This window comes from Tubulanus polymorphus, chromosome 2 (assembly GCF_964204645.1).
Source record: "Tubulanus polymorphus chromosome 2, tnTubPoly1.2, whole genome shotgun sequence".
Classification (NCBI taxonomy): Eukaryota; Metazoa; Nemertea; class Palaeonemertea; order Tubulaniformes; family Tubulanidae; genus Tubulanus; species Tubulanus polymorphus.
Genome location: NC_134026.1, coordinates 20997858 through 21019113, shown reverse-complemented (window position 1 = coordinate 21019113; position 21256 = coordinate 20997858). Strand labels below are relative to the sequence as shown.

The 21256-nt window shown below is 36.6% G+C and overlaps 3 protein-coding genes across 5 annotated transcripts; all 3 read left to right on the top strand.

Annotated features, from left to right (window-relative positions):
* The first annotated feature begins 51 nt into the window (after positions 1-51).
* Positions 52-1878, top strand: LOC141898725 (isatin hydrolase-like). The gene is made up of 3 exons (XM_074784788.1): positions 52-145; positions 262-449; positions 716-1878. The coding sequence occupies exons 1-3, from the start codon at positions 140-142 to the stop codon at positions 1416-1418; spliced, it is 897 nt and encodes a 298-aa protein (XP_074640889.1). The 5' UTR covers positions 52-139; the 3' UTR covers positions 1419-1878.
* A 486-nt stretch (positions 1879-2364) lies between these two features.
* LOC141900369 (cysteine-rich venom protein-like) lies at positions 2365-6088 on the top strand. Of its 2 annotated transcripts, XM_074787237.1 has the most exons (14): positions 2365-2774; positions 2927-2949; positions 3109-3193; positions 3309-3400; positions 3485-3581; positions 3896-4041; positions 4131-4216; positions 4366-4472; positions 4578-4697; positions 5036-5152; positions 5252-5323; positions 5403-5630; positions 5756-5791; positions 5964-6088. In XM_074787237.1, the coding sequence occupies exons 1-14, from the start codon at positions 2729-2731 to the stop codon at positions 5981-5983; spliced, it is 1275 nt and encodes a 424-aa protein (XP_074643338.1). In that variant the 5' UTR covers positions 2365-2728; the 3' UTR covers positions 5984-6088. The 2 variants fall into 2 exon arrangements, with proteins under 2 accessions (XP_074643338.1, XP_074643337.1); XM_074787236.1 differs by lacking the exon at positions 5964-6088 and having other exon boundaries at positions 5403-5791.
* A 3201-nt stretch (positions 6089-9289) lies between these two features.
* LOC141899735 (chromodomain-helicase-DNA-binding protein 1-like) lies at positions 9290-19914 on the top strand. 2 transcript variants are annotated; one of them, XM_074786210.1, is made up of 26 exons: positions 9290-9426; positions 10638-10750; positions 11065-11195; positions 11313-11413; positions 11578-11707; positions 11819-11932; positions 12471-12624; positions 13082-13240; positions 13636-13734; positions 13975-14145; positions 14233-14346; positions 14504-14618; positions 14861-15020; positions 15117-15269; positions 15375-15495; positions 15804-15952; positions 16038-16117; positions 16271-16491; positions 17134-17232; positions 17528-17598; positions 17687-17801; positions 17986-18094; positions 18201-18262; positions 18621-18819; positions 19035-19119; positions 19203-19914. In XM_074786210.1, exons 2-26 carry the CDS (start codon positions 10654-10656, stop codon positions 19323-19325), a joined length of 3132 nt encoding a protein of 1043 aa, XP_074642311.1. In that variant the 5' UTR covers positions 9290-9426; positions 10638-10653; the 3' UTR covers positions 19326-19914. The 2 variants fall into 2 exon arrangements, with proteins under 2 accessions (XP_074642311.1, XP_074642312.1); XM_074786211.1 differs by lacking the exons at positions 17986-18094; positions 19035-19119; positions 19203-19914 and having other exon boundaries at positions 18621-18759.
* Positions 19915-21256: the final 1342 nt, after the last annotated feature.

The following is a 21256-nucleotide window of genomic DNA, read 5'->3' as shown; positions in this document are numbered from 1 at the left end:
GCAACATTTTGTTTGGCACATATGAATGTAGTTATCCTACCAGCATCGGCTGTATATAATAAACCAAAAAAACAGGCATCTCCCCCATACGCATGTCTATCCCTCGGCAACTGCTCATAACATAACATCTACATACAACATGAAGGTAAGTACATTTTCTTTCGCTCTTGCTGCCGCTTTCTCTAAATCCCGATAAACTCTAATTTAGTTTGTGAACTTTTGAATTTGAATTCAACCTTAATCGAGTTTAATCCCTTTCAGGCATTTTTTATATTATTACACGTTATCCAAATAGCGTACTTATCGTCTGCGCGACCGATTACGTCCGATGATGTTATTGATCTGACGCATGTTTTGGACGAACGTGCTATCGGATGGCCCGGAAATAAACCGTATATCCTGACAGAATTTAAGGGTCCAAAAACCGTAAACGGCGTTAATCTTACGTGGTAAGCCTTTTCGTTGAAATACACACAAATATAGCGAACGACTTCACAGGGCTCGTGTTCCACAAACGATGCTCATATCCTGTAATGTCATGAAAACAATGAAAAACCGAATGGAAAAAATTAGAGAAATATAAGCACTACGTTGTTATTCGTGAGATCAGTTTTTTTTTCATAGAAAGCTTTCTTAGACTAATAAGTATTATCGTGGACTCTTCCGTTTAAGAGTTAATGGTATTATTGATTTCTATCACATTCCATTTTTCCAGGGTTGAAGTCGGTTTTCTGTCCACGGCCGAGCACATCGGAACCCATATGGACGCGCCGAGCCATTTCAGCAAAGGGAACTGGAAAATCAATGATATTCCACCAGAACGTCTTATCGGGCCGGCGGTGAAGGTCTCAATACGCGATCAAGCTAGCAAAGATAGGGATTACGTTTTGTCAATTCAGGATATTCTAAATTGGGAATCTGTAAACGGACGTATACCGAACAAAGCTATCCTGTTCGTTGACAGTGGTTTCGCTAAGTTCTACCCGGATCGAATCAAATATTCTGGGGCTGAACAAGTAGTCGATAAGGACCTCAACCTGATACTACATTATCCCGGTATTTCGGGCGAAGCCGCCCAATTTTTGGTTGACGAACGAGATATCGTAGGCGTGGTCATGGACACGATAAGCTTCGACTCGGGTCAGAATTCAAAGCTATTTCCGGCCCATCACGTTTTGCTCGGTGCGAAGATCTGGGGTGTCGAAAACTGCGCTGATATGGAAAAAATGCCGGCGACGGGTACGATCGCTACAGTGTACCCAACTAAAAAGCGCGGAAGCGGCTCTGCGACAAGAATTCTTGTTATGAAAACGGATATCTCTATTTCTGGAAGCTTCAAAATGTTTGCATCTACTACATTTACAGTGACCGCCTTAAGCGTTGTACTCGCAATTATCGAATATAGCCGATTGATTTGATTTTACGGCGGTAAACACATTTTTGCATGGACGTGCTAAATCCCGTAGTATTAGAACATTTCTGCATGAACTCATGAAAGAGAGTAAGATAATGTCGATTTTAAACAAAATAGGTTCCATTACAAGATTCTCGATATCAAAACAATTCGTTGACTTTGTTGTTCATGCGCAGTATCGAGATTATTGAAAACAAATTCAAATGAAGCATGTTTGCTGTTTTTACCGAAGAGAAACAAGCGCGCACAACATTCAAAGTACATTTGAAAAGGGAGATGAATGCATCCATATGTTCATCCGAACGTTAAAGTTCATTCTTCAAATGATAAATCCTGGATCATAATGATGTCTTACATATTACTGATTCATTTCATGTGACTGTGAATTAAATTCCCAAATATGTTACAATATCTTTGGTGGACCTGATCAGACACATTGAATTATCACATTACAATAAAGTTATCCAGAATGTTTATGAAATAACTAAAATCTTTAATATTTTTGCAGATATTTCCAATCTTTCTTTCTTTTTCGTTTTATTTTCTTGTGAAACTTCAGAGGATGTCTCCTGTATTAAAGACACCCCTTTGCTATCTACACTAATGCTACAAAACCATTAGTTTTACAAAAGCACCTTTTTTCCGAATAACTATATTCAACTCACTACAGAAAAAAAGGTGTTACATACACATTTCATCGAGATATTTGTAATAATTCACACGAAGCAATTTTTTTGAGGTACGTGTTGGGTAATGATTTAGTTATATATACAGGAATAAGCAGTATAAGCCATATTCACTTCTGCAATCTTGTACACCTATAACCTGTAGACTTTTTCTGGGTTCAGGGTCCAGTTTCATTTCCATTTAAATTTTCCATGTAATCTTACTTTATCTATCCATTACTTTATTGCTCTCCATTTATCTATTTACTTCCTGCTCGATGGGTATAAATCACTAGAGCGCAGTTCTAACAAATCTAAAAATGAACACACGCACAGTTTCCAGGTAATAATGAAAATGAGCTTAATCTAATCCTCCTAGCAAGCTGACGGAAAGGTTTTTAAGGATTTTGCATAAAAATGAATTACGAGACAAACATCAATATAAACCTAAATCAAATGATTCTTTTCTTTATCTAAATTCTAATAATTCCCAACTAAATAACTAAACAAACAAAATCAGGATTTTGGGTGGATTTCACGCGATTACCAAGTGCCATAGATAGATGAGTTTTTAAGTTTAAAAACGGGATCAGTTGCCGGGTTTATCCCATGTTGTCCGACGGCGCCGAACGCTTCGCAGATAACGATAATGATGCGGAAACTGGAACTCCTGCAGCTTGTTACTCTCATATTCGGTAAGAAAGGCTAAAAGCGCTTACACGATTTGAATAGATAACATCTGTTCTTATTTCGTAAACGCATAGAATATGTTGTTGAATAGTAGTAGTTGAATGAAGCGGCATTTGTAACCATGTGTTTTAGTACGATCGTTACGTTTACATTTTAGGGTGTTTTCCAAGCCTCGTTGTTGTAAGTTATACTTCATACGTTTACTGTTAGATGGTGACCAATGAAATACATCGTTTTACATTCAAATCCATGAGTTAGAATCAATTATTTATTAAGTTAAAAAGATTTTTTTCGAATATGTGTTGGTTGAAATATTCTAAATACGAATCTTAAACGCAGGGTGAATGCGAAAATCGCTACAGGGCTCTGCATAAAAAGCACAGCATGTGTCCAGAATCAAGAGATATATCTCTGAAAAAAGAAGGTAAACTATTCAATTTGGAATGTTAGAGTACCCTATATAAACATTGGGCAAATGCTGTAACCATTTTCAACATGGAATCGAACATATATTTATTGATTTCTGTTGAATGTTCAAGTGATGACGGACGCGATAAAGAGAGAGATTTTGGACGTCCATAACGGATACCGCGGCAAAGTCAATCCACCGCCTAAGTATATGTTTAAAATGGTACGATTTTAGTTATCTCGGAAAACGAATGATACGGTAAATGAATAGATGTAAGTAAACATCTGAGTGATTTTCTATCCGTAGATCTGGGACGAAGAGGCCGCGAAAGTAGCAATGGGTTGGGCTTCCCAATGCGGAGCCGGCGGAGCACACGACGAATCTATGGCTCGTATGGTGCCAGGTACATTTATCGCTCCTCTATGAACGAACCTGAAAATGAACGATCGATTACACAAAGCACATAAGATTCTACTATAATAATACTGATTGATACTTTTTTGAGAAAGATAAATAGCCGAAAAGACTCTGCTATATCCATGGATAAAATGGTCGTATACGGTTGCTTGATATTCGTAACAAAAATACGATGGGTCCTTTTCAGTCAACTTTATACGAGTGATCGTAATTGTGATTGATATCATATATTTTATCTCTTTAACTCTAAGCATATCCGGTGTGTTATGACTATTGCTTTTAATTCGATGCCTTTGTCAGGTCGTTCGGGTTACGGTCAAAATATGGCGAGTTTCAGCAGTGGATCGGGTAGTTGGACAAAGGCGATAAAGATGTGGTACGATGAAGTTGAATTTTTCGATTACGAACAAGGAGGTGACATATCGAAAACTGGCCATTATACACAGGTGAATAGATAATATAAATCTATAGAAATATTCTTTCTCGGTGCTACTGTTCAATTGAAGTTTGATTATTCATATTAATCGATTTAAAGGTTGTTTGGGCGGATTCATATAGAATTGGATGTGGGATGGCGACGTGCGAATCTGGCGATCTTTACATCTGTAACTACGGCGAAGCGTAAGTGAGCTATATCAATAATCCGTCTAACCTACGAGCAATTATCTGAACAGATAATTGCTCGTAGGTCTAACACAGTATAGTATGGCGCTTGGTAAGAGCCAATGTTAATAAAACATGATTTACGTCATATGTTTTCAAATGAATAGTGGTAATTTCCGAGATAAATATGGCAAAAAGGAACGACCGTATTTCAAATCTTCAACCCGCGGGTCTGACTGTGGAAGTAACTACGACGCAAGTAGCGGACTTTGTGGTGAGATTTGAAAATGATTCAGTTTTAGTATTATAAAGGACAATAACAATCTATATAGAGCCCAATAAAAGACAATTGATATTCATTTGGAAATCCATATTTCAGATTGCGGTACATCGGTGTGTTTTAACGGTGGACGTCTGAGTCCGAATACTTGCAAATGTGATTGTTCTAATTCGTACACGAAGAAAACTATACCCTGGGTTGTCGGGCCTAACTGTGAACGTAGGTTAAGAACTCATCGAAATAGTCGATTAACATGATCTAGTTCGTGAAATAGTTGAAACCTTAATAAATCATAGCATGGACTTTAAAAATCGTTTTAGAGTCCATGATCTGAGTGATATCATGGGAACTTAAGTGATATAAAAAGTGGTCTTCATTATATTTTATAATCTTATGTAAAACGCAGAGATTACTCTGTGGATATTGCGCTATATCAAGGAAATAAATTATTATAATTATATCATTATTATTATCATTATCATTCACATGAATTTGGTAATAAATACGTGGTCTCGGGAAGTTGTAAAACTGTAGATTTAGAGTAAAATTGTTTTCAGTTGATTGTTCGAAGGGCGCTAAGGACGATGAAAGTCAGATGCGTTGTCAGTCTTACGCTTGTCAAACCAGCGCCATATTCCAAAGATGTCCCGTTTTCTGTAATTTATGCTCTACTTGTAAGTGAAAGCCATAAAGATTCTCAATCTGCAGACAATGCGAAATATTAAGCTGCAGTCATCTTAATTTCATTAAGCCGAATTTTCCTTTTTCTGAAGCCAATGGTAATTACAAAAATGGCGTAGGCAAAGACCCAACATCGTACATCAGTGAGGCTGAAAGAATCGCTGGTAAGCGACAAGGTCCACGCATTTTTGTTTCGGTTATGCAATCATATCATTTATACTGTTACTGAATGAATAATTTCAGCCGCCCAACCGGGAAAAGGCAGTGGAAACGGAGGGAATTCTGGAAATTCGGGCGATGACAAATCTAATAGTAACAACGGAAATTCTGGAAGTGGTAGTAATTCAGGAAATGGTGGAAATTCTGGAAGTGGTAGTAATTCAGGAAATGGTGGAAATTCTGGAAGTGGTGGAGACGGCGGAAGATTTGGTGGGAGATGGCCGAGTAGTGGCGATGGTGGTGGATGGAAAGGTAAAAACTGTAAACGTCAAAATAATCATATCATGATGTTTCATCTTAAGTCTAGTAAAGTTGATAATATTTGGCAACAATGTTCGGTATGACCTAAACGAAAAAATGTATTTCAATTGTGCCAGGTTCGCGACGCCGCAACAGATATGGTGGTAATCGAGGTAGGCTCTACGGACAGTCACTTCTGTTCACTCTCACTTTTTAGAGGATACGTGTATTATTCGTATAATGCATTAATCATAAAATGAATCAAAATAATGAACGAAGACGTGAAAACATCGAACGTAATACGTAACCGAATTTTCTTATATTGCTGTCTTTTTATATTTCAAGCAAATCAACGACGATGGTAAAGACATTTTCCATGGGATGGTTTTCGATGAAGTTCAAAAAAGAACTGGTGGAAAACATCATTATTTGACAATTGAACCGTAGCATGTTTCTGGAATTACCTCGTGATGTAAGATAACATGTACATTCAACAATCATCGAAATAAATTTCGAATGAATAAGATATGCCATGCCATGTTTTGAATTTCATAAGGGATATATTACGCATAAGTCGGTATGTTTCATCAGTACATGATATGCGGAAATGAATGAACCCCTTTCCATAAGTGCTTAACCAATTTCCATCTTATGTTGATCGTCTAAAAGAAATAATGCGTTTACCCAGTAAAATCTATTAGAAATCCATAACTGACAAGTTTTTCTTGATGAATAGGGAAATCCATAAAATAATGAATGGTAAACAATTGATCAAGAAAACATTTAAGGCGTTGGAGGAGTATTTTCTAAGTTGATTATGAGTTGTATTGATAAAATACTTGCGTACCAGCTGTGGTTGACAGGCTCCTTCGTTTTACTTTCTTACTATTTATATAAAGCCTTCAAAATTCCAACTGTTAAGTTTTGGATTGGCGTGCAACGAAGACGATAGGAAATGAGGTGCGCAATTTTGATTACGGCGTTCGTTCTTTTCCAATCTGGAGTCGACGCGAGGCGGTCAAAGAAAGTGAGTTTAGAAAGTCTATTTCAATGTATGTTTAGAATAACGTTTGTATTCACTTGGGAAAACGAACTAAAACAAACGAAACTAGAAGGAAAAATTAGAAATAATTCTAACACGGTGTGGAGAAATATTCGGAACACGTTTTGTAAAGAATTATCTCAATAAATCCTTTACACTTTTTAGAAAACGCAAGTTCATTATACTCGAAATACCGGTAAGTCTACAGGGAATAATAAACATGTATTTTCCGATCAGATACTTTGAAAATATCTTAGTTTTTCTTATTTGTCAGCATAGTCTGATATTAAAGATTTTCGAGATATGTATCGAAAATAGGACTTATTTCATTTTGGATAGATTGTCAAAAATCTAAAAATTTAGTGCGAAGATGGATTTTACAAAATCGTCATTTTTACGAAGGTAATTGTCGTGTTTGGCAGATCAAAGTGACTGACAGTGTAATAGACGCTTTGAGTACTTCAGTTAACCATCTCGTCACAGCCAACATTGAGCGGGCTAATAATGGAACCGTCACTGAATTAACGATTAACACCATGTATCCTGGACCGCAAGTCGCCGATTGGATTGACGTTAACTGTCGCCTTCAGAATTCGATCGATTTGCTCCGACGGAAAATCAAAAGCAAGAAATGGGTCAGACGTTCTTCACAATTCCATAAAAGCCGAATTCTTTACTTTACACTTTATCTTCAATTTTAATAATAATAATAATAATAATAATAATAATAATGATAATAATAATAATAATAATAAAAGTAATAATACTAATTATTATTATTATTATTATTATTATTATTATTATTATTATTATTATTATTATTATTATTATTATTATTATTATTATTATTATTATTATTATTATTATTATTATTATTATTATTATTATTATTATTATTATTATTATTATTATTATTATTATTATTATTATTATTATTATTATTATTATTATTATTATCATTATTATTATTATTATTATTATTACTATTACTATAACTATTACTATTACTATTACTATTACTATTACTATTACTATTACTATTACTATTACTATTACTATTACTATAACTATAACCATTACCATTATCATTATCATTATCATTATTATTTTTATTTCCACAATAAATTACAACATGCCAAAAAGATATACAAAAATATACAAGTATGGGACATTTTAATATGATGTGGAGGAGATTAGATTTTACAAGGGAGTATAGATCCTAAGATGTTCATTATCATTCGCTTACACTTTGTAGATAGTCTACGCAGATTACGTTGCCTGCGAACGTTTCGTTCAACGAGAATCAGAAACCTATGAAGTTTCTAACGGCCTCCACCGAGTAACGTCCTCCTCCGCGTCGTCACTGGCATCGGCATCAACATCAGCATCATTGTCATCGTCGTTGGGTTAGGAGTTCTGTATGATCCCCTGTAGAGCCGAGATATAAATGAAAAAAAAATACATGGAAACTAATCTCGGACATAATTTTATGAAATCGCTATTCATCATTTAATCTGAGCTAAAGCATGTCCGGGTTATAACGAATAATTTCAAAGTATAGCAACATGGTATCTTGTTCTTTTATCGCTTCCTTTATTTCCTAAACGTACAATGAAATAAATCAAAATGCCTGGATTTTCTAAAATGGTGTTGTTGTGAAAAATGAGTTTTACTAGTTCTTTTTGATGGAACTAATTGGAAAGCGTGGCATCAGGTCTCTGACGACAGATTGGTGTCTTGTCAATCATGGAACAAAAGCGTGAACTGCAGGTGGTCAACATTTCTTTCGATCATGGGGTTATCTCTAGATCTTAGTTCTTAGCTTATCTAGTCTAGTACCTAGCCGTTGTGTACGGGACCGTAACAACGTCTGGTATTCAGACTAGCTTATCCGGATTCCACGAAGGGGGAAAGACTGAGGCCGTCGCGGCAGTGCCATCTGTTAACGACTGGAATTATTTCGCTGGCCAAATGAGAATGCATAACAATGTACGTGCGAAAATGTTTGCTAAGATCGGTAACAAGGACGTTGAGATTATAGTCCAGGCTCCAAGTCTCAAAAACACTCTAGAAATATGATTTCGCTTACCTGGAATACCTCAAAGCCGGGCCGAGATATTGCACTAACAACTTATTTGGGCTTCTTACTGCGAAAATGAAGTTATTTTGAATAAAAAGTAAAATTTCGGCATGATAGCATTGTTGAAACTGTTCATTGTTGCTTTTATCGGATAGGCCATACCCAATAATATATAGGTAGGTCTAAGAATTTTCAATTTATCTACAATACTTTTTGAGTAATCCACCGTTTAAAAAACCATCCTTACAGCATATATTTTACCAGCACGTTACCTTAGCAACGCAATATCTCGGCCCGGCTCATGTTTCCAGGGTTACAAATCTGCCCAAATAAGCTTGAGAATCTTATCTTTCTTCAATGGAAATTTGGGCTTTGAGGTATTCCAGGTAAGCGAAATTCCAATTTTTGAGTCTTGGAGCCTGGACTATTACATGTTAGCGCGGGAACCGAGCGAAGTAACCACTTGGAAGCGAGTAATGCCACCGAGAAATTCCCCGCCATAATGGATGTTCTCGGAGCCACCCGATCGTCATTGACCCGCGCCGTGGTAAATTTTATTTCCGGGTTGAGTTTGAAATTCTGCCTGAATCTGGCTTTCGAGTGATTTTTCAGCAATTTCAGCTAAATGCTTTTTTTGTGAAAATGCAGATTTTGTCTTGATATATTCGTGATCATCAGCTTCTCAGGTAGAGCAGACATAAAATCGTTGTTCTTCAAAACCCATTTTACGCCGAGGAACGAATTGCTATGTGATTGCGCAATACCCCGTCGCTGTCACTCCCGACTGTCACACTACATTCACATAGACATACCGTTACAGAACCTTGAATATTAGGTTTCATACTTGAAAGGAAATTAATATTCCATCACAGTGAGATATACATTCTTCATCTTATGCTATCTATGGAGTGACCCAAGATCCAAAAGAAAAACAACACAGGGGCGTCACAATTTAATGGAGGCTGGATGACACCAGTATCCCTATATTAAATAATTCTTTTTTGTATAGGGATTCTGGTGTCATCCATCTTGCATCAAACTGACCGGCAGTACAGATGGGCAGTGGAACTGATTGATCTCTAATAGACTTACATTACATTGAACAGTTTCAAGAAGGATTTCCTTCTTGCTAAAAGTCTCATGAATGGGGTTGAATAATTTTGAGTAAAATACAACTTATGGCAATCCTTCAAAACGGCATAAAATAGATTAAGAATTGATGCTTCAGTTCAGCTGCCCATCTGTGCTGGTCCTGTGAAGACCTACATCGGGTTCCGGTATGTAAAACTGACTGAGCTAAGCCCCTTGACATCCTCTCAATTCTAGGTGTAATAGACATAAGGCAGGAATAGATCCCTAATCGTTGTTACCTAATCGTTGGTGGTAAGCTTTTTATAATCGGATGGGCTTATACCAATACTTTACTTATACTTATGTGGTTTGTGAAAATAGCCGATTGTGAAATTAAACCACAGACAGGTTACTGACTAGAATAGATCCAATCTCCTCTGCTGAAGTCCAGACAGATTGATATTATAGCCAAATATTTATCCATTACTGTGCTAAAACAGGCAATGTTGTCTTAGTATTGGAATTATGATAGGTCCCTGTTTTTCGGAACCAACTTCACCTATCATCATCATCATCATCATCATCATCAGTGTTCATGCATCCCAACTAAGCAGGTGTTAAATAAGCAATACCGAGTTGAGATAAGACCATTTCCTGCCTTCAGAATAGTTAGACATGAGAGGTGTTATATCAGGGGTTAAAAGATTATAAAAATGGCAGGTGATCGAAGTAGGATTACGCATCGCTATTGGGTTATCAACTATGTTTCCAGTATCAAAGCCCATATTCCAGTACCTATGCTACTGTGCTGTATTCTTTTTCGTAGATGATAATCTGCAATCATGGACAGAATAAAAACTAAGCTCATCGAACTAAAGGATGAATATGAAAAAGTGAATGAAGTGACTGAGAACGGCTTGTCAATATCTGGACTGACCAGTAAGTAATACGGCATACAGTTACCTAAGGGCTATTTGGTGGGATTTTTGGAACATGGACTTTAGTCCGAAAATCAGACTTATGGGACAAATTCAACATGAAAAATATAGAAAATGGTCTAAAACATTTAGAATGACTTATCATCAATGGCTTGTCAACAGAAGACTGACTAGACTTGTCATGCCACAGTTGGTGGGATAGCTGGGTTCCCATTGATTGGTTAACTTAATACCGGTACTCTAAATCATTGGGATTAAAAAAACTTGTGTGGGCCTATTTATACATCCTAATAAGAAAGGAATAAGAAATGTTAGAACTGTTTGTTTCAACAGATATCACTCTCCGCCCGTATCAACTTGATGGAGTCAACTGGCTTGTTCAGAGGTACACGCAGAGTCATGGATGTATTCTGGGCGATGAAATGGGTCTTGGAAAAACGTGTCAGGTTTGTAATATCTGGTTGTATGACATGGTTTGAGTTATTTTTATAAAGGGACTATAGTAAAAAGCTCTCTCTAAATACACGTATTCCATATTTCTCTTAAATATTCCATATTTACAGACAATCTCTTTTATGGTACATGTGAATGACAAGATCAAAACACCGCATCTGGTCCTGTGCCCGTTGTCAGTGCTATCAAACTGGCAGATGGAGTTAAAAAAGTAAGCGACTTACAGCTGAAATTCTGAAGTTTTGATAACTTTAGTTATTGCTGGTGCATGAAACTTACTTTCTTTAACTTCAAATTCTGTGCATTTGCCCAAAACTTCCAATTCTTGTCACATTAAAACCATTGTTTTCTTTTCTTATTGGACGCAAATTTTAGGTTTGCTCCATCGCTTGCCGTGATTTCTTATGTTGGCGATAAAGACACGCGGTCTAACATTCAAACGGACATACGGAGCCAGAAAAATAGAACACAGTACCATTTTGATGTTCTACTAACGACGTATGAGGTACCATCTTAGTTTACAACATGAAACTATCATCTCTAAAAAGTAGCTCAGTTCAGTAATTTTCAATGTACGTGTACGATGTTTGCATAAGTGCCATATCTTTCTTTGAAGGTTTGTTTGAAAGACGAAGATTTTTTGTGCAGCATTCCGTGGCATTTGCTCGTAGTGGATGAGGCTCATCGATTGAAAAATAGCGAGTCGAAACTGCACCGTTCTTTGAAAGAGGTTTAAGTGAAATTTTTCTTGTTATATTGTATATTACTTGATTTCCAATTTTTCAAGTGTTTAGAAAATATTGAACAGGGTGGCCGCTTGTCTTATCCGGAAATCGGGAAAAGTCAGGGAATTTTCTTTCCTCTAAAAAAGTCAGGGAATAGGGAATTTTGTAAAAAAGATAAAAGCTAGAAATCGGGGAAGTCGGGGAATTTTTTTCAGATTGCTAGATCGCGCGTATAATCAAACAGTTTCTATCTTACATATTTGACTGTGTTGACGAATTGCATTCTTAGCAGATCAAGTCGGAATAATAAGGGGAAAGTCGGGGGCAAAAGCAAGTCAAATTGATAAAAGTTTCCACCCTGTTGAACAATTTAGTTCAGTAAAATTTACATTGGCAGAGGCAAAATGCAAAGAAAATAGAAGTAAATTGTATGATAATGCGGGCGATATTTTTATCGTTATCGAATTTCAACAAATGGAATAGGAATTTTAGATAGTAGGGCCTGTGCAACGCCGTGTATTTGTTGTATATCTCTATTTGTAGTTTGAAGTTGAGAACAGGTTGTTGTTAACTGGTACACCGGTTCAGAATAACCTTTCCGAATTGTACTCCCTACTGAGTTTCGTGGCGCCGAGAATTTTCTACAGGAAATATATCGACGAGTTCATTGAAACGTTCACGGATGCTGAAGAAAAGGGTATGTAGGCCTAGATGATATCCGAAATTTTCTTAATATGAAGTGAACTACATACCGTATATATCTTTCTACACATACATCCTTGAATATCAAAATATAATGTGTAATAAACCCTAGATGGCTTCAACTCATTGATTTTGGATATAGATATAGTAGAAGTTTCTACCGAATGAGTAAATTCAATGAATTTCACCTTTCACCAAGTATACTTTTCATAGTAACAAAATAGATACAGTCAAACCCCGATATACCACCCTCCCATTTACCACCACCCGCCTACCGCCAGGTTTTCTCAATGTACATCTCTATTCAAATACATAGTAAAACACCCCCGATATACCGCCCTACTCTCTATACCGCCAAAATCGTTCTTCACCGATGCGGGCGTATATCGGGGGTTGACTGTAGTTGAAAATATGAATATGCTGTGAAGGATATACGTTTTCTTTTTACTCAGAAATGAAAGAACTCCATGAACTATTGCAGCCGTTTCTTCTACGCAGAGTGAAGTCGCAGGTTTTGAAAGATCTACCATCGAAATGCGAAGTCGTTCTCTACCATGGTTTGTCAGATTTGCAGAAGAAATACTACAAGGCTATCCTCACTAAAGATATAGGTAATTAGACGGTAAATGACCCGATCATTTGATAAATGGATTCTTACATCATCTACTTTTTATCATAATTGAATTAGTGTGTGACGGTTTAACTGACAGACCAAAATGTTGTAGGCCCAATTCATTGAGAGTGGTGTTAATGAGGTTAGATTTTGACATTGCCCCGTGATTGAATCATCATACTATTTCTTAGTCAGATTTTTAGACTGGTTCAAGGTTTTATTTTTCCGTCACAATTTGACTAAACAACCAATATGAGGATAAAATTCAGTTTAACAAGTCCTCGCCTATGATTGAAGTATATAATATAGGCCTATTGAAAACTATCAGATTAAATGATAATTGTAAAGTTATGGAATGGGATAAATTACTTTTGATTTACCGCGGTTTTACAGATGCTTTCGAAAAGAACGAAATGGGAGTGTCGAAAACCCGTTTGATGAATATTCTCATGCAACTTCGGAAATGCGTGGCTCATCCATATCTATTTGATGGTGAGTTATTTTGTAGTATAATTGTAATTCATGTCGTAAAATATGGTTGTAATTGAACTAGAATATTAAATAGGATCGAAAGGATTAACCATTGTTCTGAATCAAAATTTTACTACCCCTCTTGGTCAAATATTTGGAAATGAACTATCTTTAATATCAAACTTATCTCTGATCAATGAAACTGGATCCTGAATCTGATTTTTCTAACTTTTTTCTGCAATCGTTCTAATTTTAACCTAGGTGTCGAGCCAGAACCGTTCGAGTTGGGAGAACACCTCGTGACTGCGAGTAGTAAACTGGTTGTGATTGATCAACTGTTGATGTACTTGAAGAAACTTGGACACAAAGTCTTACTCTTTTCTCAAATGACGCGCATGTTGGATATCATTCAAGATTATCTAGGATATAGAGGTACGGATGTGCGGAGAATTTGCCCTTGTTGAATTGTATATAGTTACAGCTGCATACTTATGTTGATCAGCTTCATTTGCTTTGCAGGATATTCGTATGAGCGCTTGGATGGTTCAGTTCGAGGAGAAGAAAGGTTTCTGGCGATTCAGAATTTCAACAAAGAGGAGAGCACATTTGTATTTTTGCTTAGTACTAAAGCAGGTAAAGGATTTTCTCCACCAAATTTTATGCTATTTTGAATACGAGTATAGAATATTGACAAAAGTACTGCGATTATCCTAAGTAGTTGTTTATATATACCTATAGGCCAGATTTCTTAGTATTTCAAATGGACTTCAAGATATTTCTTCCATTCAAGGTGGAGTGGGTTTGAATTTAACAAGCGCTGACACCGTCATTTTCGTGGATAGTGATTTTAATCCCCAAAATGATCTTCAAGCAGCTGCTAGAGCGCACAGAATCGGTCAACAAAGGTAGCTATCGTCTCTGAATGTACTGCCCAGTAGTTGACTTAATTTATGGAAACTGTAAAACTAAGGGCAGATACAGTTGAACCTCATTTTAACCGGTTATTACACACCTAGAATCTCATCCCAAATAGGACAATTTTGATAATTTCATACTGGATCAAACGAAGTCGCAGATATCATGAACAAGTTCTTTTTAGACGTTCCACTGGATATTCAAGTCAGTGTTTTTCGTTCTTTATACGCAGGCCTGTGAAGATAATTCGTTTGATTGGCAGAAGTACAGTTGAAGAAGTCGTTTTACGGCGCGCCGAAGCTAAACTTAAGTTAACAAACTCGGTTATAGAAGGCGGCCAGTTTTCTCTCATCAAGAACAAGGAAGACCTGATTGCCGATAATAATATGAAGGTATTGTAGAAAATTTAGATCTACCCTAATAGGATTTTATTTTCGTGGTATCCAATTCACTGATATATTTATCAAGCCTTTGTGTTGCTTTATCAGCTACAAGATATCTTAAAGTTTGGGGTGGATAAATTATTCAACGGCGAAGAAGATATGGATGTTGACGTTGATTTTGATAAAATCCTTGGAGCCACAGTTGATAAACGGTGGCTCAATAAAGCGGTTGCTGTTGAAGAAGCACAGTCCCTTACGGTACATATTGATTGGTGCAATACGATGTTGAAATTTTCGTTTGAGTTGGATACATTTACCAGTACTCTTTCCAAAGTTCATTGAAGTATTTTCTGCTTTGTATAGGATCCGGTTGTTGACGAGGAGGTTGCCGAAAATGCGACCGATATGTACGTTTTCGATGGGAAAGATTTTAAAACCGAACCGAGTGTCGCTGACCAGGAGGCTATGGACAAGATGATCGCTTGTAGGATTTTCACATTTACATTTTAACTTTTTATATGGTTATATTAAAGGAGAAGTCTACATACATGAGCCTCATTTCACAATGATTGAATTGAATACTTGGTGATAAGAATATCTTTTAAAAGATATCCAATATATTAGACAATGGACTGTAAAATGTTTCAGAGTCCATGGTGTGGTTTTTTACACGAAGAGCGATACCTTATTCTTGGACCTATAGCCTGCAACTTACTGTTAGAATATTTCTTCAGGACTCAGTCATCTCGTTTATCCAAGTTATGAGGTTCATTTTGAAATTTCTTATTGCAGTGCAACAAAGTCTGCAGGAACAGTCCTTGTCGGAAAATAGGAGCCGCAGGAGCAAAAATATGAAGTTTCTTCAATTGCCCGATCAGCTTCCGGCGCGGAAACCGAGGAAGAAACTGACCCCAGAAGAACTTGAGGAGAGGCGTAAAAAGGTAAGACTGCAACGGAGTGAAATACTATCATACGTCTATTGACTTTTCGTAAAACGAGCAAATTAATTGTACCATTGAAATTTAGAGAAAAGAAGCGGCTGAAAGAAAAGCACAAGAAGAGGAAGAAGAAGAGGTCCGTCGAGCCCAGGAACAAAAGAAGAAAATGTAAGGAAGAAAACCGAAAATTACTTAGTTATTCCATGAACAGATTTTCACTACCATACCAGTATATAAAGCCCATACAGATTAAAATAGAATCATTGATCTTGAAAAGAAATAAAAGAAAAGACATTGATTGGGCATCCTCTTAAATTTCAGTGAAGACCTATGGGCTAAGAATGATTACACCAGTTGCAATATGACCCTCGATAGTGAAGGTGGAAGTGAGAGTAGTAGCGATGATGACGAAGAGGAGGAGAATGATGGCAACAGTAATGGTGACGAAGATGAAAAGATCACGCAGATATCGTACATCAGCGGCGATGTGACCCATCCACAAAACACGAAAAACAAGAACGCTATCATAGTGCATTGTGTAGGTAAGTCCTCCACAGCAGCCTTCAGTTTTGTCGACATTTTTCGTGTGTTTGAGTTGGTATAGATTATTAAAGATGGCCACCTCCTATACCCCTAGTATGACATCATTAGATGTTAACCTATTTATGTGATGTGATCTCTAAATGAAATAATTCGAGAAAACAAAATCCCATAACTAGTACATGTTACGGCTTTCTTATACCATGGTCAAAATACACTATACCATAAATTACAACGAACAACCAGTGTAGTTTTAATGTCAGTGTACGTATATTTGAACTACAATGTGCCAACGGTACCAACTAACTGGTACTGGTCAAGGAATGCCTGTATTTATAGCAAGTTTGAGTTCTGAAGCATAAAACCTTGACCAGCGTTCCAGATTACATGGTGAATACAAACGTCTGAAAACCCTTAAGGGGTGGCAGTAGGCACATAGTAATATCATCTGAGGAGCATTAGGTTGATGGTGAAGGAAGTCACTAATTGGCTGCTTTTGCTTTATGTACATAATGACTAAAATCATGTACACATCTGCATGAAAATTTAGTGTACGTGCTTGAAACGCATCCCCTAGGGAGTCAAAAGGCAGCAGTTTTTATTGGAATGGTCTGCATAGTTACAGTAAATCTTTATTGTTTCAGATGATTCTGGTTCGTGGGGTTATGGTGGACTGTTCACAGCACTGTCAACGAGATCTATGCATCCTCAAGAACAATACACAATAGCCGGCAAAATGAAAGGTGAATATTATGAATACTATATTAATATTTTTAGGCAAGACAGATATGAATACGATGCCGGGTATGTAGAAATCTGTTGAAAAGAATCATTCACCTTGAGAATAGATCACTCCTTTTGTTTTGTAAGCATGGAGCGTTTATCAATCTTATTCTCCTCCTGTGTACTTAATGATTGAAAATAAGTACAGTGGCTTAAAAGCTTCAAAGATACTGTTTCGGGTACATATCATTAATGCCTCAATGACCTCTGATTTGACATATTAGATGTATATAGATTTTCATACTATTATTTTAGATTTGGCTTTGGGTGATTGCCATATTATGGAAATTGATGATATTGAAAGTAGAAGTGATGGAAAAGATTGGGTAGGTGGCAACACGCTTACTAATGTCTTATTTGAATGTTGAATGGTAGACTTCGCATATGTACCGGTAATTCGATTGGTGTTTTCAGTGCGCGCTGATAGTTGCACAGCATAGGGATCGAAAGAACCGATTATCAGGAATCAAACTATCAGCTCTTAGCCAAGGTTTACAGAGAATATACAAAGCTGCCAAAGGAAAGAAAGGTTTGTTCTTTCACTTATGGATGCAGTTTGTTCTTATTATAAATATGTCCTTGCAGCAAATTTCGGGGATCAGTAATTCTAACCTGTCCATTGTAACTGAAACCGATCAATTTAAACCAATTGTCTCATAAACACAAATTAAGAGGTCATGTCAAAAATGAATATGAATATTTATTGATCTTAGCTGGAGTACACCTACCGCGAATCGGTTATAATACATCTGGATTTAACTGGTATGGAACTGAAAGGTTAATTCATAAACATCTCTCCGCAAGAGGGATTCCGACATATATGTATCCTTGATGAATGAAATTTCAGAAAGGATCGGTGTAATTTGCTGATGGAAAACCGGTTTCCATGCCGAACTTGATAACTTTGCTTCCTTCACAATCTATTCAGATACTATTATCCGCGGAAGCATTCAATGAAACGAAAGGTTTCAACAGATAGCAATAATTCTGGTATGTATCGGTGTGTGATGTGAATTTGTGAAACATTGGGCGTAGTTTTATAGGGTAGAATATGATATACTTAAAACCCTCACCTACTAAGTTGCTCATAAGCTCAAGGAGAATATTTTTTAGCAACAGTACCTTGATTTCGAGTCTATATACTGTTAGACTCTAGAATTGGAATTATTGAAAATATACTGACAGTTCCGGTTTATGAAACCAGACCCTTTGTCCTGGAGCCTTTGTTCTGAATTCGGCATTATTTGTAATACAGGGATCTAAGTATTACATTGGAAAAAAAAATTTTGCGATTTGTGTTACAATGACAATAATTTGAGTTATGACTTCACATTTTCTTTTTATGTAGAACATAAGAAAAATAAGAAAGATGAAACGGAAACAACGAAACGAACTCAGGAACGATCAGTGTCAACTGAATCAACGGAAAGTTTATCACTTCCAGGAACGAGCATTTCGACATTCCCGAGTATTTTCGATGGTGTGTCTGTCTTCTTTTATCAGATTCCTAAACTGGATAGTAAACATCTCACTAAATACCTCATCGCATATCCTTTTATATATTTATTATTTTATATACTTATCAGTATTTATATTCCATTCAAAAATGAATACATTGGAGATACAATATACACATATTGTGTTTTACCAGAAATCTCGGACCATTATCTTTATGCTACTAAGAGCAGATCGAGGAGTTTTTACGGTATTTAGTATAAAATTAAAGATGTTGAGATTCGATATTAACCTTAACAATTGTCACTGGCGACGGAGATGCTCATTCGACTGTTGAAGATTCAACAACTCACATCGTGGTTCCACTATCCCCATCCGCTGAACAAAAGCAGGTACTTTAGCCCGATATACCGGTATTCCATTTTCGTTGTTCAGAGTCGTACAGTGTATGTTTTTATTTTCTTCGAAATTTCAGGATTTGTCTGGTATTAGCGGGGAATTTTCGGATGCAGCGGTTGTAACTTGCGATTGGATGCAAGAGTGCATAAAACAACAAAAGCTTATCGAACTGGATGAATATAGACTGCTGTTAACGTAGAGTACCTATTGAAACTGTTTACTGTGGAGGATCTGAAGTTAACCTGAAGAGACTGCCATTAAAGGATGGTTTTCACGAGCGGTTTCCAGCTTGATTTTTCTTGCTGCTTTTTCTGGCTGGAGCAGGAAACCGCCGAAAAACTGATCCAGAGATGGAAACCACTTGTGAAGACCAGGCTTCAACATAAATAAATTGAAACATTGATAGACTTAAAAATCTGTCAATGTTGACTACTATTCAACCTGCCATATTTGTTTATTTTTACAATAAAAAATTAGATGAACAGTTGTATCAGAGACTGAAGTTCACTAATCCAAATTCTGCTGTGTATAGAATACATTTTTTGATACGCGTGTATTGTGTGTGGGTTTTATTGAACAAAAAAGTTATACATTCATAGTAATTATGATAAAAGAGTAATTTTGTATAAGTTTTATACATGTACCAGTACAATTATTATTAGTACATACCTAGGTCAACTGAATATAATTCGGAAATTCCGATTATGTTCATTTTAGCGCTTGTTTATTGTTTTTAGAACGTCTGATGCGAAAGGTTGTAATCATTCGAAAAGAAATTTTATTTTGTAGCTCGTTGAATAAAAACTATAAGAATATCCATTCGTCAAAATTTGGTTTTTATTTGTTTTCACATTTTGGTTCAGGCTAACAGTTGTTTCGAGACAAAGAGGATAATTGAGATCTGCTGGAGACGATAGCTTCGTTATTTTCACACTGCTTGCAAATGGCGCGTGTATTGCAGATTGAGTTAATTTCAAGTATTTCTACGTAAAATGTAACCCAAAATCGTTTGCGAAATCCTGTTCAGAGGTCGGCAACTTAAGATTAATTTTCTGAAGACTGCTCGTATCGGATTGGAAATAACTATTCCAGCTAAAAAAAATATGGTAAAAATATTTTACGATAAGACTCATCTCATGATCTGGGGGATCATGTTTCACATACGATGTATAAGCGTATTACCCATCGACGTCCAACGGAGGACCTATGTTCGGTAACATCGCGTATCTTATGCGTGGTTGAGGGACGTCATCCTCATCATCGTTCCAAGCGTTTCCGACTTCGGGTATTTCTGAAAACAATGGGACTGACGTCATAGTTACGAATTCGAAAGAAAAACGCTGTTGTTGAAAAAGGTACCTATATTGTCGATATCACCGATATGAGTGGGGTACCAGTGATTAGTGGTCAAATTGCTGCACGGATTTTGTTCAGTTGTTTGCGTAGGTTGCGGTACGAATTGAGGAAATGGAAACGGCCATTCCTGTAGTGATGAAGATGGTTCAGAGGTAACAACTTGAAGGTTCTTCATTTCCCTGAAAAAAATTTATTTCCTTAGCTAGAAAAGTATGAGACCATGACATCGCTGCCTGCCTGAAAAAGTTTTACCGATTTTTCAAAATGTAAGTCCATCCCATAATCTTACGATTTTGGTCTATATATTTGATAGAATAGATACCATCGTGATTATGTCTTAACGAAATTTCTTAATTTCTAATGGAGTTTCAACTTTACCTTTTCCTGGGTTGTAGATTTGTATATGTCTGTTTGGATGTTGGACTGGTCGTAATTAGTGGGTGTGATATATTCTGCGGCGTGCTGAGAATCCCTACAGCTTGAGGAATTAGATTTCGTGTGGGTATCAAGATACCTGTGAAGCGGGAGAGTAGTGAAATAAATATGTTTAACATTGCAATTTGTATTCGGAAGTGAATTTTCTATCAATATGTACCGAAATTCTGTTGAGAGGCATCAGGAAAAATGTGTTGGTGTCTTTGGGATGACAAATTATTCGCAGGTGAAATCGGGACTGGCGCTTGTCGAACAGTCGGAACGACGTAACTTCTACTCGCAGGAATGATCGGTACGAACGAGCGTGGTTTCGCTGTAGTCATTGTTTGGAAGTTGGTC

What these genes read in the sequence shown, in the direction of transcription:
- LOC141898725 (XM_074784788.1), top strand. An exon ending in AACGGCGTTAATCTTACGTG is followed by an intron (nt 450 to 715) that starts GTAAGCCTTTTC and finishes CCATTTTTCCAG; the next exon opens with GGTTGAAGTCGGTTTTCTGT.
- LOC141900369 (XM_074787236.1), top strand. Translation starts at nt 2,729, where the DNA reads ATGATGCGGAAACTGGAACTCCTGCAGCTTGTTACTCTCATATTCG. An exon ending in TGTCGGGCCTAACTGTGAAC is followed by an intron (nt 4,698 to 5,035) that starts GTAGGTTAAGAA and finishes AATTGTTTTCAG; the next exon opens with TTGATTGTTCGAAGGGCGCT. An exon ending in CTGTAATTTATGCTCTACTT is followed by an intron (nt 5,153 to 5,251) that starts GTAAGTGAAAGC and finishes CTTTTTCTGAAG; the next exon opens with CCAATGGTAATTACAAAAAT.
- LOC141899735 (XM_074786210.1), top strand. Translation starts at nt 10,654, where the DNA reads ATGGACAGAATAAAAACTAAGCTCATCGAACTAAAGGATGAATATGAA. An exon ending in TTTGCTTAGTACTAAAGCAG is followed by an intron (nt 14,347 to 14,503) that starts GTAAAGGATTTT and finishes CTTCCATTCAAG; the next exon opens with GTGGAGTGGGTTTGAATTTA. An exon ending in AGAGGGATTCCGACATATAT is followed by an intron (nt 18,095 to 18,200) that starts GTATCCTTGATG and finishes CAATCTATTCAG; the next exon opens with ATACTATTATCCGCGGAAGC.